General features: G+C 39.0%; 1 protein-coding gene across 1 annotated transcript in view; it reads right to left on the reverse strand.

The window, feature by feature from the left end:
• The window catches only part of malrd1 (MAM and LDL receptor class A domain containing 1), a 66,038-nt gene that overhangs the window by 44,401 nt on the left and 4,133 nt on the right, over nt 1-17,504 (reverse strand). The window contains exons 6-11 of the mRNA XM_085468899.1: nt 11,478-11,574; nt 7,366-7,497; nt 5,408-5,560; nt 2,793-2,898; nt 1,912-2,279; nt 780-1,213 (exon numbers count right to left, since the gene is read on the reverse strand). Coding sequence (XP_085325025.1) covers nt 780-1,213; nt 1,912-2,279; nt 2,793-2,898; nt 5,408-5,560; nt 7,366-7,497; nt 11,478-11,574 — 1,290 coding nt within the window. The remainder of the gene's footprint in view (nt 1-779; nt 1,214-1,911; nt 2,280-2,792; nt 2,899-5,407; nt 5,561-7,365; nt 7,498-11,477; nt 11,575-17,504) is intronic.

Genomic DNA, 17,504 nt, shown 5'->3' on the forward strand with positions numbered 1-17,504 from the left:
GAATTTGACACAACTGACTATTCAGATGCCCGGTTTTTAGAGTTTGTCATTTCATGGCACTTTGCCTGCACTGGGAGCAAATGGATCACTCTGAATTTGAATTTAATTCATCAGTGTCTGTTTTTCTCCCACTTTTACCCTTTCTGCAGTCAATTGACTTGACACACAGAGTTGCTGTTTTCATTGCCATAGCAGAGCAAAATTCTTTAACTGCCTGTCAAGTTATACTCACTCATGAGTAATGACAACAGAACATCCATCTTGAGGGATCGATGTTAAGCAGTGAAGCTATTAAATGGATCTTCATCACGCAATGGTGGAGTGCACTCCATGCAGACGCTTTGCTTCACTAATGTCTCGGCGTTGTCTGCAAAGGGAACTGTTTTTACCTAGAGCTTATGTGTGCATATCTACTTTGATTACACAAGGGAGCCAAAAGCAAATGACTCACAGTGGGATGCCAAGACTGTAACATCACAGGGTTTACCTAAGAGTTATATCTTAACCACTGTGTAAGCAGAACTTTGAGATATTTTCTTCCTATTTCCGTATTTTCATTTTGCCATGTATTGAGTGTACTGTCTGAAAGTCAGTTTTTTAAAACGACAGTCACAGATTAAATTGAGCACATCACATGTTTTACCAATTATACTCTTAAAATGATGCTTAAAGGTTAAAACATCCAAGAAAAATCCCACAAACGTGAAACAATAAATACCTCACTGAAAATGCCACACTGCTTTATAATGATGTCTATGTAAATGCTACCATTAGCTAACCTGGAAAGGCTGAGCGCTGCTGAGGTAAAGAGTCTCCCTGTGCCAGAAGTCTCCTTGATTTCCATATTTCACCCACAGCATCTGGCCACGGCCTGTAGCAGTGGTCCTCAAGTACACCGCCAGGTAGAACACATATTTTCCAAACATGTGGTAATAGAAGCGGAAAGCACAGTGGTTGTACGACTTGCCACCGTGGTGGGTGGGTTTGAAGACTGGACTGAGCAACACCGCCGTGTCTTTGAACTCCCGAGGGGCAGATGCCTCAATGTAGAGGTAGTGGCCATAGACAGTGCCCAATGTGTGGTCCTTCAAAGGGCCTGTGTTAAAGGATGGAGTCGGGCCTTGGTAGATGGTCCAGTCAAAAACATCTTCTCCAGTCTGTTCCTGTTTCCAGTTACACAGCCCATGTTCAAAGTCACACTGCAGCTCTGGAGCTGTGACACATGGCAGAGAGAAATTCACTACAGACAAAACTACAACAATAAAAAGCAATAAAAAGCAATCAACATCTTGTCTTTGTCCATTTAATTGTATTTATCTACCGTTAAGAAAACTTGAATTTTCCAGACTGACATTGATAAACATTGATAAACACACAAAAAAGTGCCAGAATCAGTGCAGCAGAGTCTACTGGCCACACATGAAAATAATAAATATTTTCATATACAGTCTACAAGCAGAACTTGAGAATGTATGACTACATTTTACCCATAATTTAACTTCGCCACAGATAGTGCCATTTCAGATCTACTGCTTTAACACAGCAGCAGCAGCTAATGTAGCGTTAAGCAGAAGTAAGGAGCTTCAAAATGCTTTATGCAACTTTTAAAAACTTTTTTCATATCTGCAGTAACGCTACCCAGGACCTGCAAACAGATTTTAATGTGTGAAATTAGAGATGAGCAGCTTTATGTAAAATATCTAAACAATTCCTCCACCAAAGAATATAGTCCTCTTGGAAGGAGACTTGTTTATTATTTCTGCATTTATAAACCAAGTCTGTTGCAAGTGAAATTAAATGAAGTAGCTTCATCTCAACAAGCTAAGACAGGGGAATGCCCTGTAGACACTGATGCAACACTATGATGAGTACTTTTACTTTTGATCCAGAACAAACATCAAAAACACTCACAACATCCTGCCTCATCTGATCCATCCCCACAGTCGTCCACAAGGTCACAGAGCTGCAGATGCTCCACACATGCCTTGGTGTGCACGCAGTGGAAATGTGTGTGGGGTGGGCACTCATCCACCGCCGGAGGCAGAGAGCAGTTCTTGAAAGCGATATCGTCTAGAGCGGCGACTCCATCGAACACGCCGAGGCTGATTTTAGCCAGGGAGATCTGGAAAGGCTGGGTGATGCGTCCCAGCTGTACGGTGACCTGGTTCCAGTGGGGTCCTTGGTCGTACAATGTTCTCCATATGACAGTGTGGTTTTCAACTCCTTCGATTCGAAGTGACATGTCAGCAGCTCCCACAGAAATGCCTGAATTATAATGCCTGAGGGGAATAAGACAGTGATGGAAGACAAAATGTTAATTTTGAATGGATGCATTCCCTCATGCTATACCTGAAACCTTTGCCTTCATCCACATACTGTAGTGAAAATACTCAATGGACATAATACCTGAGGACACTGAAGGAAAAAAATGACCATTTATAAAGCTCCTGCTTTCTGCCTGGAGAACTTCTCCAATCACCCAGGGGAAAACTATAATCTGTTATTAGACATAAACCTTCAGGGGCCATAAAACTGTCAGAACAGGACAGATTCAGATACTTCTTATTGTGTGTGATTGTGAAAGATGAGATATGCTTAGAGTGCAAAACTGAGACAGGTAAAATGATGAGTGGAGGTAAGAACGAGATCAAACAAGTAGTAGAAAGCAGAGAGGACAGCAAGTGGAAAAGCGTGTTTTCATAGCAATGAATCTTGTCAAACTACTTTGTGGGCTTGACAAAGAAATGAAGACTGGTTGTGATGTGCTGGCTTTAAAGTAGTGTGACTCTAACCAGAAGGTCATGGTGCAGGCAGCAGCCGATTGCTGGAACCGCGGTCCTCGGAGAGCAGCGTTTGGAAACAGACTGCTGCTGTTCTTGAATATAAACATGAAGTGACCTGCAATGAGAAATGACAATTACTATTCAGCATCTACTTTTTTAAAAAGTTCTGTAAACAACTTGCTTCACCAGACAGTCAGTGAGTCACTGACCAGAAACTCTTATGGAAGTTCTTTTAGTTAAACATCTTCCCACGTTGTTGTTGTTGTTTTTGCTCCCTTACGGGTCTATTTTATCTGTGTTTCCTTTGGGATGTCTGTGAAATACAATGTCTAGTGTAAAAGAGATTATATATCTTCTTCTTTTAAATTTCAGCACAGAGCAAGATGTTGTGGATCACACAGGTTGGCTTGCTGGCCAACAGCCAGGAGCCAAATATAGAAACGGTCAGTGCAGCAGCATTCACACAAATCATAAAATCATGCCGTTCTGCAAACAGCACAAAAATAATAATAATAATAATAATAATACAGCTTAAAAAACAAAGCTGAGAAAAAAGAAGTTTTCAGCTGGAAGATAACTGCAAGTAGGCACAGAATAGAAAAGTTCTTTAACTTGATTCTAGTTCAGGTTCTATCTTTTCTTTCTTACCAGAGATGCAACAAAAAAACCACATAGTGGCTATAATAATACAGCAGTGCTGTTTTATATGCTTCAGCCAACAACTTAAAACAATCTTTGCTGTAATTAAGAGCTTGAAGATATTTAATAAGTGGGACGTCAAAGATTAGTGTCACTTACTCTGGACCAGACTAACTGTGAAATATGGTCACAGTCTCTCCTTGGTGATTAAAAATAACTGCTGCAGAACAGTGAAGCTGACCTTTGAGTATTTGAACAGATAATGTCCTCGTCATTTTGCGAAGTGTTGTGATGATTAGTTTGGTAAATGGAATGGTTCTTATATAGAGCTTTCTACTCTATCTGAGCACTCAAAGCACTTTATACAACTTACCTCATTCAAACATTCACAACTATTCAATTCATACAAGCAAATTCTTTCTACTCTCACACTCACACTCACTCGTTCAACTTGGGATTAGTATCTTACAAAAGGATAGTTTTTCCTTCATGAAATCGATTAAACATTTCTACAAACTTCTGTAAAATTCCCTCAACAAATCTTTCTTTACCTATTTAAGAGAAGAGATCACAAGCTTCTGTGATGCCTGGTGTGATTAATGGGAGTGTTGTGTCAGGAAAGACTTCTGGTGTAAAATCTGTGCCAAATCAAACATGGATCCATCTGCTGTGGTGATCCACTGGGAAATGAGGGAGCAGCTAAAAGTTTCCAATTTTTAATGACAAATTATAACAGAAAAGTTATTTACCATGCTTCTCTAAGTAAATTAAAATATGAAAAAAGCACTTCATAGCATTGGTTTCAAACACACACCTTTAACTGGATTATTAGGTATGGCTTGCCAGGTTGTGGATACAGATGGGCTGAAATTGTATGGATGGATGGATGCATGAATTAGTTATTCATATTAAAGTTTGAAGTAATGCAAATTATGGTGATTTCCCATGAGAAACAGCAAAATGTGAGGGCACTAGGTTTCAAAATATGGAAGAAACCAATAAAACCATGAAAAACATAAACATAAAGGCCAAAAGACTCACTTTGAGACTTGATAAACAGGACTTTCATAACTAATAGCTGATGTAATGGTGTCCATCTTTTGCATAGTCTAATATAAATCAGATTCCTTTCTTACTAATACATTACAAATATTTAGAGTATAGAAGACTGGAATAAGAGATGCAGTGTTTATCTTTGCAGAGCAAAGCGTTGGTGGTTCTCATGTTTAAAAAGTCTAGAAAGGCACAAACAGCTTGAATAGGCTGGTGAAACCATGCTGTCTAATGCTGTACAGTTTGAGGCGGTGGTGTGATGAAGTTGAAATGTTTTCTTGGCTCATATAAGGTGTCCCACTGCCAAATAATCACTCTTTGAACACACCACATACCTGCGCATTGTCACACCCGAGATAAGTCTTTGAGCGGTCACAGTCATCTACATCCTCAAACAGATGCTCCCACCAGGATGTGTGTCATTATTTCACAAAGCTTCAGTTTAGAGTCTGCACAGCCACCTTACAGAGCAGTTTTTTCACAGCATCTTCACACAGCCTACGTGAGAACAACAACAGATGGCGCCTGCGTGGAGTCCGACTTCAAGAAGACTGCTTTTAAAATCCATCCCTATAGACTTAATTCTCCTCAGGGAAGAAGATGCGACGAGGCATAAAAATACAGTTGCATGTTGTGCCACATAAACTTCGAATAGACCTCTGCAGAGTCTTGTATATTTCTGTAAATAATGTTAATATGCATAATGGGTACAAGCATATGTCGATTTCCTTTCTATTATTCAGACGGCTGAGAAAGCGTTTCTCCATGAAGTGCTTATCTCACAAAAGACAGTGCGGGAATTTTCTTCCACAAAACCTCAATTTAATCAGTGGATAATATTATCTTTTTTTCTGGCTAGAATCCAGTGAAATCACGTTATCTCACATGGTGGCATTGCTACAGCAGGTTTGTGGTGTGTTTGTTTCCCTTACCTTCAGTGCTGTTCGTGGAGTGGTCCAGTGGTGGTGGGCGACCATAGTAGTCTGGAGGTACCTCCATCGATGAGCCCCTGACCCAGTCAAAGCCATCGCCGAGGGTAAGCTCGTACCAGCCACAAGAATCACTCTTAAAGTCACACTCAGAGGCTAAATATATTGACATAAAGGACAAAGTTACATAAAGGTGAGGCTTGGATGTGAAATTAACATTAACAGATGATTTTCAGCCACATCCCATGATGTTTCCCAGAAGATTTATCAGACTGTAGTGTTCAAGTGATTCTACTGGGCCTTGAAATGAGCATGCTTTGTCAAATTATGAGTAAAAGGTCAATAATACAAACTTAATCCCAAGTTTTACTGCAGAGTAAGATTTTTAATACGTAGATTAATCATTTGAATGGATTTAACTTTTGAAAAAAAAGCTTCTACATTAAACAGGATGATTTCCCAAAGATTAAACTTACAATAGGAAAACTGGAGGCCACAATTTAAAACGAGACGTTCTGATGAATTTCAGTTTTACTTCTCCTCCTTTTTTTTCCCTCCACCTGTTTTGTGAACCACCTGCCACCAATAAGTCTTCTCATATATCCCTGCTGTTTCACCACTCAGTTGCCAGGTTCTCTTTGTATTTCTTATGAACCATTTCCAATCTGTTTTCTCCGTCTGTTTTCTTGTATTGACTCTGGCATCCAGTTTCTACTGTAGGTCTGCTGTTGGCTGTTGGTGGTGAAATGTGCAAACACACAGCTGCTTTTTTATTCTCTTCTCTGTCAAGATGATCTCACACTGCTTTAATAATGTTGCGGTCTGGAGAGGCCAATCCATGATTAATGGTGTGCTATTGTGTGTTTTCTGTCCAGGTATGCTTTGACTGCATTGCCAGTGGATCAGGGATCATTGTTACGATGAAAATTTCAGCCGCTGTCGATCAAATGCTTCCCGTGTGCTACTGCATGTTGCATCCAAATCTGAGGGTAGTTTTCTTCTTTCATAAATCCACCCTGTTGTTGACACTCACTGTGATGATTTGAACTGAAAAAAATTTATTTTCCTTATTTTGCTACCTTAAGAGTTGCTTCTTCACAGCCAACTTTCCACTAAAACTATTTCTGGATTGTTGCTGGATCGACTTCTTCTTTTGTCCTTCACTTGTCCAGTTTTCTCAAAATTTTTAGGAGACGCTGCACAGATTTTTCAGCTAATATTTTGTTGGGAAACACCAAAAGTTGCAAAAATCCTTTTTTATTTTTTATTTTTATCCTTTTCAAACTGTGTTATCTTTGGAATTTTTTTTACGGGAACAAATTATCTGTTTTTGCAACAGACTGCAAATAGCAAAGTGACCAAAGAAGCAGTTTAAAATTGGTTCTTTGCTAAGTAGTCTGTTATGTGCAGACACAATGCTAGTTCCTCCTATGAGTTAGGTGCCTTTGGTAATGAAAAATTGAAAAACTGAATAATTCATAGGTCTGTGTTAAGTGGCTTAACAAGTTTTTTTAAAACTCCCCAGAAAATGTTCAAGTATAAGAACTTGACTACAAACGAATAAGAGTGAGAAAAACTCTGAGACCTTCAGAAAGCCTGAAGAGCTGTTGCTCAAGAGAAAGTCTGGTTTCTTGGAAGCAAAATATAAAGAAATGAGTGCCTAAAGACATTTGGTACTGTAAATGTGATTTGAACTAAAATATTTATAATTTTTGTGTTTTTTTTTTCACTTAATAAGAAATGTATCATGCAAAAACAAAAACAAACTCGTTCGCCACAAATATGAAGCTTAAAATGTGAATGTGGTATCAGATAATTAAAAAAATATAAATCATATTTAACTAAGGTAATAAAATGGTTCAAAGTGAATGAACAGGAATTCATGCTGCCTGTCGCTCAGTCGAGCATACCAGTGCGATTTGGTTTGTTTTCACGTGTGAACTCAGAAATAAGATCCTTACGGCAGCTGGCCTCATCCTCTCCAGAGGAACAATGCGGGGTGAAGTCACACACTTTGCTCTCCTCGATACACTCCCCATCATCGCACACGAACCACAAGGGAGGGCAGGCAGGAGGAGAGGACACCCTCCTCCCTATAAGAGGACCAGTAAAACACGACATTAGTACATTTGGATGAGAAAGCAGTATTCACAGGCAAGACGCTCTTTGATAGTCAGGAGCTAATAAAGAGTTACAGTTGCTACCACAGTTATTAATAAAGATGAACTTAACTGTGTAGAGATAGAGTGCATTAGCTATGTTATGGAAGACTGGATACAACTGTTGAGTAGTTTGGATATTTTAATCAATATCATCTCAGACCTTATCACTCAAATGAACTCAGCTTCATTCCTCTTATTAGGAGTATTGGAAACATTTGAAAAATTGCCTAATTTGTAAATGGCTTCTGGCTGGCTACTGAAATGAAGTCTTTTAAAGGCTGCTTTGCTGCTGTATTGAGTTTTTAGTATCTCTCTTTGAAAAGAAATAAGGAATAAACTCAGCCGAAAGGATTAAAACTGAGAAGGATTTGGATTAATACAGCAACAAGAGGTAAAGCTGTCAGGTTTTGTTACGAATTTTAGTTCATGTTTTCTCTTGGCTGCATTTTAAAAGTATTTCATACTCTGAAAATATTAAATACGTTGCATGTCCCACTTGTTTTTGCTTCCCGTGCTTGTCTTGATTCCCACTTTTCTGATTTGTTGCCCCACCCTAATTTGTTTTCACCTGTGTCCAGTCAGCCCTGTCAGTCTTATCTCTCCCACTGTCTGCATCAGTTTGTCACTACTCGCTGTTTCCAGAGTTCTGCGACTTTTCTCATTTCACTGCTTATGTGTCCTTGTCTCCTTTGTCCTTTGTCCTCCTGCCTGTGTCCTGAAAATCTGTCTCAGTGGTCACTGAAGGAGGACAGAGGAAAAATGAGGCTTGCTGTAAATAAATGAGGATGCACAGGTGACTCATTTGCTGAAGTGATTTTACTTTAAGATGTTCCAACTTTCTGGTCTGCATTGCTTCTGTTTGTAACTTTAAAAAGCGTATGGTATCACTTCACATTAAGCCGCGTTGCGATCCTAAATATAAATCATGTCGCGAGCACTGTTGCATCAGAAATCATGAAATGCAGGAATATTTGATGCAGTTGCATCAAATTTAATTGGCATCGCTTTAAAACGAGGCTCACAGGCGAGGATGTCTCATTTTGTTAAATGCCCACTGTCTTTCTCTTTCCTCGTGTCTCTCCCTCGCCTCATCTGCTCGTATCTTTGTGAGATGGAGTAAGACGCGAGGAGAGGAATCAAGGATAGGCATTTCTGGAAATGAGAACTGGGGGTGGTGAGTATGTGTGCTGTCTTTCTGTTTATCACTCCCTGCTGTTTCCAGAGCTTGCGTTTCCTGCTGGTGTAATTTTTTTCTTTTGGATTGTCTTTTTGTTGAATTCAATTTGGAAAATCACTCAGCAGCAGTTTCTTCTGTTATTATGCCTGCCAGTCCAGTGTGTGTACACACTCTAAATGGCACATAACAGCTGCTTACAGATTGCTTTAATGTTCAACTAATTTGCAATAAGAAGAATGAGACTGTCTCGCTTAGAGATAGGATGAGGAGCTCAGTAATTCAGGAGTGACTCAGAGTAGAGCTGATACTCCTACACTTAAAAGGAGCCGAATGAGGTGATCCAAGCATGTCATACTGGGAAGAGGCCCTGGGATAGACCCAAGATACATCTCGCGGGTAGCCTGGAGACACCACAGTGTTCCCCTGGATGAGTGGGAGGTCTGGGCTTCTCTGCTTAGGCTGCTGCCCTTGTGATGGATGGATAGATGGATGGATGGAGGCTTCATAGCAAATAAAACCTATGTGGATACTTTTCTCTCAAATAAATGGGATAATTATAAAAATATTGTTGAAAGTTGCACAAAAATTATGAGGATATTTGAGCACTATTTTTTTTTAAAGAAAAGATCGGTCTACTAATATTTAACTCAAAACTAGAGCAAAGCTCAACCCTTTAAAATGTGAACCATGAAATAATTGTAAGAAATTAATTCAAACTTTTGAAACTGAAGAATTTATTAAACCCTCCAACTGTTTTTTTTTTTTTTAGTTAATTAAATAATAATTTGCATATATGAGTTGTAAGTTGTATCATATTTGCTGTACTGGGCTTCTTTTTTGTATCAAATGTGTCAAATATGATAGGCTAGGCATTAAAGGGTTAACCAAAACTGGTGTTTTCAAAACTGGTCTTTTAACATTTAATGTATAACTGCAAAGCTTCACCAAGCGGCTTTGTTGCCTGAACTTAACCAGAGGTCCAAGTCATGACGTTAACTCTGTACATCACATACCACAAGCATAACTGAATATTATATCATTTAAAAAGGTTTGCCTGAAAATAGTTTTCTGTCTGCAAACTTGTGCACTCAGTTTGAGAACTATAAAATGAACTCCTGTGCAGAACATAAATGAAAAATAATGATTGCAACACAACGTGGTAAACAGTTACAGCAACTTAGTTCCAAAGCCACATCCACTCGATCACAGCTCAGATATACTGGTTATATTTTGATCATGTGAAGCCGCCAGTACTGAGTCTAACAAATAAATCGGCCATAGATGAGACAGGATGAATAATAAAGGATGTATAAAAATCCTTGTGGTTGGCATGATTAGATGTCGGACACTTTTCAAAACAGTGTCTTAAATCGTATATGTGCAGCTCAGGTAGTGTTAGCAGAGTTTTGACTGTAAAAGAAAAAAGTATTAAGTTGATTTGAGTTTAAAATTTGACTAATGAGCTGTCTGTTATGCACTATTTAGCATTTGGTTTATTGGTTTTTATGTGATTAAAGGGACACTAACAGTCCTCTTTTGAAGTCTGGAGCTTTTAATAAATCCACTGTGAGTGCAGAAGACAGATGGAAGCAAAGGGACCATGAGCCAAGGTGACACTGAACTGTCTCGTCTACTTAGACATGCCAAACTAGGCTTGGTGATGCTTCACCACACTCTTAAGAATACGCAGTGACAAGATCTTTTGCATTTATTAAATACTCTTTGCCACTTTTTCCCCATTTGGGAGCAGCAAAAAAAGAAAGAAAGATAAAAGGCTGTAAACAAAAAACTGACAACTTTAATATTATATAGAAAGCATGTTGAAAACAGTTGCCTGTTTATACAGCACCAGCATTCACTCCTCCCCTGTGCACAGTTTAGATCTTCACCATCTCCTGAAGAAAATAATGTCTCATTAGCTGCCGCTCTGGTGCCGGGTAGGTAATAAATAAGTCTACTGGGATTGACCAAAAACAATGAGCTGAAAATGCCAAGAGCAACTCTCCACATACAGATTGCAACTAGATTTAATGTTTACATGAAAAATTTACATTTTTGAAAGTTTTAGTCACAGAAATGAAGCCTAGTTAGGAAGGCTCTCTTCCTTAACATACAATTTTGCTACAACCTCTATGAGTTAATTTTTTAAAGGTTATTCACATTCATCACAAACGAGCCGAGCTGCCCTGCTCTGCATCCTTCTACACCAAAGTCCCATCATAAGGACCTGTTGTTATTCAGTTTGTGGTGAAAATAAGCTCAAGGTTGTAGTCAATAAAAAAGTTCAACTGCTGTTTATTTCATGATGAGAGAACATGAACAGGCTGTGGTGATGCTATGCTTTGGGCTCGCAACTGTATAAAATAATGTGAAAGCAACATGTTCAAATTATGTCCAAAATGCCAACTGGACAGTGCTTTATTGAACGCTCCCGGTCAAGATATTGAACCGCATCAAATTCATCAGCTGCAGGCGGCACGTTACAGCCGACACAAATAAGCCAACACACACAAAAAACGCTCCATATTCAGAGCAAAACATGCACTAAGCACTATTTTAACAATGCAGTTATTCTGTTATGAATGCCATCCCAGGTGTTTTAGCACCCTACCTCCCTGGTATCGGTATTCAAAACAAGTTTGTGGGGGTCTGTTTATGTGCGGCGATATTTCAAAATGTCAGGGTGTGAATTTGTGCTGTCTGTGTGGTGCGATGTTATTAATGGTACCAGTACCAGACACAGCCCCGCAGCCGGGGCTGAAGGATAAGTCATCGATGGCCAGGACCTCAGAGGCCTCGCTGTCAGCTGAAAGTTCTCCTCGAATCACCACCTGGTAGATAAAGAAAGAAAGAATTGATAAAAGAGTACTCAGCCACCACTTTTAATTTACACCATTGGTTTGCTTTGGTGGTCATGCATGCATATAGTATGTGTAGAGCATCTGTGAATGTGGTGTTTACTGTGCTTAGACATGTGTAAGCCTATAGCTCTTGCTCCAAGCTAAAGCTGTGAGCTTATTCACATGTTAGTGGGAAACTAGTGGGAAGAAAGGACAATGAAAATCAGAGAAGAACAAAATCACCAAGAAAGAAATGAGGCACAAATAAGATTGTTATAAGTTGTTCATAATATAACTTATATGAGCTTAATCTTCTTATTTTGGTGTGTTAACTTTCTCACATTTACTTGCTAGCAGCATAAATGTGCAGTTTAAGGCTGATGTGATGTAACCTCTACAGTTCAGTTAGATGTGATCTAAAGCAGCGGTCCCCAACCTATTTTGCGCCACGGACCGGTTTATGCCCGACAATATTTTCACGGACCGGCCTTTAAGGTGTTGCGGATAAATACAGCAAAATAAAAGTAGTACCGGTACCGAAAAAAAGAAGATTTATTCATAACACACGTGAAAAGACCAAGGAAAACCGAGTTAACGATCAAAACGATAACAAAATAATGCTGAAAACCGATAAAAACCCTGAAAACCATACATTTCACACCCGAGCCTCAACTCTCGCGGCCCGGCACCAAATGACTCACGGACCGGTACCGGTCCGAGGCCCGGGGGTTGGGGACCGCTGATCTAAAGTGACCTGAGATTTTGAAGCAATACAAATAAAGCTGATTCAAATCCAGAGGGGTCTGTTATTGAGAAGCGCAGCCATAAACAAACCAACCAGTTAGATTTTCTTCGGCAAACATGGGCCAAATCTGTGATTCATACATTTACCAACCACTTCTTTAGGTACACCTGTCCTATAATTACTCTTTAACAGCCAATCACATGGCAGCAGCCCAATTAATTTATGCAGGTAGACTTGATCAAGATGACATGCTAAAGTTCAACAGATGGTAGGGTCAGAATTTGGTGTAAACAGCACGAACTAATCCATCCTATGTTGTATCAGTGGTTCAGGCATGACAATGAGTTACATCTGAGAGAGGGTAAAAGGTCTTAACATCCAGACTTTATGTCAAAAATGACACAGAGTGCTATAAAAGAGTTTATCTACATGTGCTTTTGCTAATTGTAAATCATCTTTATTCTTGGTTATGAAAGTCACGAAAGAAATCTAATCAATATGCTGTATGAAAAATGCAGTTCGAGTAATGAAAATTATTGTAGTGTTTGGATTTTGTTTGCATAGACAAATAGACATGATCCAGTTTAGATTTGTGTCTCTGTGTGTTTGCAGGCATGTGAAAGATAAGAAATGTGTCACTAACCCATCATTATACATGATTGTGAATAAGAGAAATGATATTAAGTGTCATAATTGTTGAACACCGAACTATAACTCATAAGATTTTTCTGACAGTTAATGAAGCTTAACTGCTTGATACTGATCAGATTATAATCAGGTTTAAGTTTAATCGATATAACAAATAATAGAAATATAATAATAGCAGGCCTCTCACTGAGACTGGCCTTGGAAGGCGTGATGTGTATGTGTGTGTGTGTGTGTGTGTGTGTGTGTGTGTGTGTGTGTGTGTGTGTGTGTGTGTGTGTGTGTGTGTGTGTAAATTGTGAATGGCAAACAGAGCTTTGAGGAGAAAAAGTGAGGAAAAAGTACTCCTCTGTATTAGAATTTACAAGAGATTATATTAAAATGGATGTAAAAACAGGGTAATTATAAATTTATGTTAAGAATAACATAGAAAAAAAGAAAATGTAATGAAGTGACGTTAAAGTTTTTTAAAACTTTAAATCATATATGTGGAAAAGTCAAATAATAAGAGGACGATATAGTGTGGCTGGACATCGTGTGATTAGACGCTAAACAAAGGTAACTGGATGTCTTCATGTGTGGGGTCAGATGTAATCTCAGAAGATGTAATGACTAGAAGGAGAAGGGGGAGAAAGGATGACCAGGTACTAAAGTGTTGTGCAGAAATAAATGGTTCTTCTGTGAGATGAGCAGTTCAGAAGATTGGATCTAAGAAATTCCAGCAGAGACTGTAGAGCGATGAACTGCTGCCCAAACTGTGAACGTGCAAATTAGTTTTGTATTTTTTGTTTTTTTCTCTGCTCAGTTTTACTATGTTAGATTACACATTCAAGAGAGTTTGGATTTCCACTGTATTCCTGGGGGATTGAATTTCCAAGGGCTGCTGCTGTCCTGTTGGACTATTAGTATCAACACGGATCAGAGATGCGTGCATCGTGGTCGAGGTGTAGTCATTCTCTTTTCAACTCGTTTATCAAAGATGAGAACAAAGTCAGCATTAGCTCAGAATAGGTTAATTAAACAAGTATAATTCAAGTGATTTTATTCTTTTTTTAATTCTGATTTTGCTTTGCTCCTTGCTTTTTAACCCTTTGTGAAACAGTAAAGGTAAAAACCTGGGTATTAATCTGCATTAGTATAATGCATATATTACAGCTCACTCCAGCCTCATGCAACAGACTCCTGGAGTTTAGTTTTCCAAGTCACTGCGCTGATCTAGAGGGGAGCTGCCATTAACAGGTGTGGCCATAGAATTTATTTTGACTCCCTAGGCTACTCAGGGACAAGGGGACCATGGAGATATGTGGGGTAGACACATGGAGGAGAGAGGCAGCTTGAATGCATTGAGTCTCCTGAGTCATTGGCTCCATCTAAGCTCTGCACTGCCTGCTGGGGAAGACGTGTAGTATCAGAGATTAGGACTTTTTAAACAGAGAGCTGCTCCAGACATCCTGTACAAGAGTGCTGATCCCACAGATCGACATTCATAGTGTACCTAATGAAATGGGCAGTGATTTTATATCATATGTGACTTCATTTGTATTTTATTTTATTTCTTAAATGACAGATAACCAGATACAGTTCTTATTTATTTATTCAATGTGAAAAGAGCTTTGTTTAGAGCAGGGGTGTTGAACTCCAGGCCTCGAGGGCCAGTGCACTGCAGGCTTTAGATCTCGCCCTGGGTCAACACACCTAAATCAAATGATTAGCTCATTACCAGGCTTCTGGAGAACTTCAAGACATGTTGAGGAGGTCATTTAGCCATTTAAATCAGCTGTGTTGGATCAAGGACACATCTAAAACCTGCAGGACACCGGCCCTCGAGGCCTGGAGTTTGACACCTGTGGTTTAGAGCAGCGGTCCCCAACCCCCGGGCCTCGGACCGGTACCGGTCCGTGAGTCGTTTGGTACCGGGCCGCGCGAGTTGAGGCTCAGGTGTGAAATGTATGGTTTTCAGGGTTTTCAGCGTTATTTTGTTATTGTTTTTATCGTTAACTCGGTTTTCCTGGGTCTTTTCACATGTGTTATGAATAAATCGTCTTTTTTTCGGTACCGGTACTAGTTTTATTTTGTTGTATTTATCTGCGACACCTTAAAGGCCGGTCCGTGAAAATATTGTCGGGCATAAACCGGTCCGTGGCGCAAAAAAGGTTGGAGACCGCTGCATTAGAGTCATTGACAGATATAAAAATGTCCCTTAGCATTCTAATATTTGGGATAAAGTCTTTTTCAATTAAATAGTTATTGTCACAGTCCCACCACTCATAATTCCAGCTCTGTATCGACATACATACAGAACATTTGTGCTTCAAAAAGCCTAATTCAACCGTTAGCTCTTTTAATCCTCACCCTCTTTCTAATCCTCTCACAAATGTATTGGCTTCTACTGAATATTAACTTATAAATAACACTTTATGGGCTTCTTATCAACAGAACAGGCTGCTGCAGCTCTGCTACACAAACAGAGCCTACATGAGCATGTTGGACCGTGAAGCTTTATTAAACCTTGTTTTTGCAGAATGCTGTTATATTAGCTGATCCTAACGTTTGTGGGTTTTGTAGTGCCTGTCTTTCTTAAAAATGTCAGGATCCATTCAGTTCCTATTAAATTATTTAGAATTTGAGCAAGCCTAATATTATTAATGTCTTAAAAATCGTAATCGTTATTACTGTTAATATTCATATACCCATTCAGTTTTCATATTTGTTCTCACTGATTATTCCTGATTTCTGTTTAAATACTTGTTTCTAAATTTATTACAACAGGTTGTAACAAGTATGGGAATAAAATACAAAAAAGAAGCAACAACAAAAATAGGTGGATAGATGAAGGAAAAAAAGGAAGAAGAAAAAAGAAATCTAGCAAAGACCTGACACATGACCTGAAAGAGACACCTGTCCCTTTAATAAATCCGTCTACTGTTCACTGAAGCCTCGTCAGAAATGGTCTCAGTTGACGGGAGCCTTTGAAGAAGCCCTTCTTAAGGATGTGAGACAGGGAAAAAAGGCTAATGTCAGCCAAATTACACAAGGCTTGATATAAAAGTGAACAGCATGAAATAATGAATCCAGAATTTTGGCTCAGATTGTTGTCAATGTGTACAGAGGAGGTCAGGAAAGAGATACAACAGTGAGTGTCCACAGCCTTTTAGACACAGTGGAGGCTCGGTCATGGTTTGGCGCTGCATTTCAGCCATTGGTGTCGGGATCATGTCCAGTTTGATGGAATTGTTAACAATTCATCTGGAAAGAGTCTGATTGACAACAGGTTCATTTTTCAGCCTGACGATGACCCAGAACACTCCTGCTGATGCATATTTGGATAGAAAAAAGCACAGAGGAGCAGTATCAGTCATGGATAGGCCTCCCCAGAGCTCGGACCACAATATTATTAAAGCAGTGTGGAATCATCTTGACAGAGAACAGAACAAAAGGCAGAAACATTCAAAGAACAGCTTTAAATGTCCTTCAAGAAACCTGGAGAACTATTCCTGAAGACTTAAAGAAATTACAAGAAAGCTGCCTAAGAGTTCACGCTGTACTGTAAAATAAAGGTGGTCATGCTAAATATCGACTTTTCAGCTCATTAGTATTGCAAAAAAGTCTGTTTTTGCCATATATATTGTAAATCCATGTCTGTTTACATATATTTGACTAAATAATTACATCTATTATCCCTTTTCCTAGATGAATAGGAAGAAATGCTCTGTGCACCCTACTGAACATTACAACACATTAAAACAGTAATGTGTTGTTGTTTTGGTCAATTTAGGACCTTAACTGGTTCACACTGAAATCTAATAAAGTAAAAATATATATCAAAACTACAACTATTACAAATAAATTAGATCTGATCAAATGATCAGAATCAAGCTCACAGATTTGCAGTGTAAATGAAGCCTTAGTCAGAGTGCTATCAGAATAATATCATAGACACGCTGATCAAAGTCCACAGAGCAGCGTTTATCTGCACCGGTGCAGTTTTACAGCCTGTCATTTATGACTGATCTCAGCAAACAGTAGATTGCGTCATCAAGACTGCTCAGAAAAGTAGAATTTCCATCAGTCACACATCTCAGATGGTTTTTCTTTTACCTCCACAAGTGAAAATTGAGGTCACAAGGGTAATATAATCTTCAGCAATGAGTTTACATAACTGTTTATTTAGGATTTCACAGCTGAGCCGGAGTATTTATCTGATCCAGACAGTGTGCCCCCGCTTTCTTAAAATCTTGGGTATTTTTATCCACAGAGTCATGTCGTTATTGTGAGTAGAAGCAGCACAACAAAACACCCTTAATCATATCGCAGATTAGATTTTCATCCTCCAGCTTCTGGAAAAAATTTTTATATGGGTGATATATTTTTTGTTGATCTTACAAGATTCAAGCTGACCAAATGAAAAGTTCTTCCGCTACACAATTAAAGAGCAAATCTAACCTCAAGGTGCAGCCCATAAAGCAAACTGACTGAAACTGAAATCACGGCAAATGAAAACCCAATTAACCAAACTACCTTGGAAACAGGA

The sequence above is a fragment of the Copadichromis virginalis genome, linkage group LG9, assembly GCF_057382275.1.
Source record: "Copadichromis virginalis isolate Kocher_CV1m ecotype Utaka linkage group LG9, C_Virginalis_male_GT1.1, whole genome shotgun sequence".
NCBI classification, from domain to species: domain Eukaryota; kingdom Metazoa; phylum Chordata; class Actinopteri; order Cichliformes; family Cichlidae; genus Copadichromis; species Copadichromis virginalis.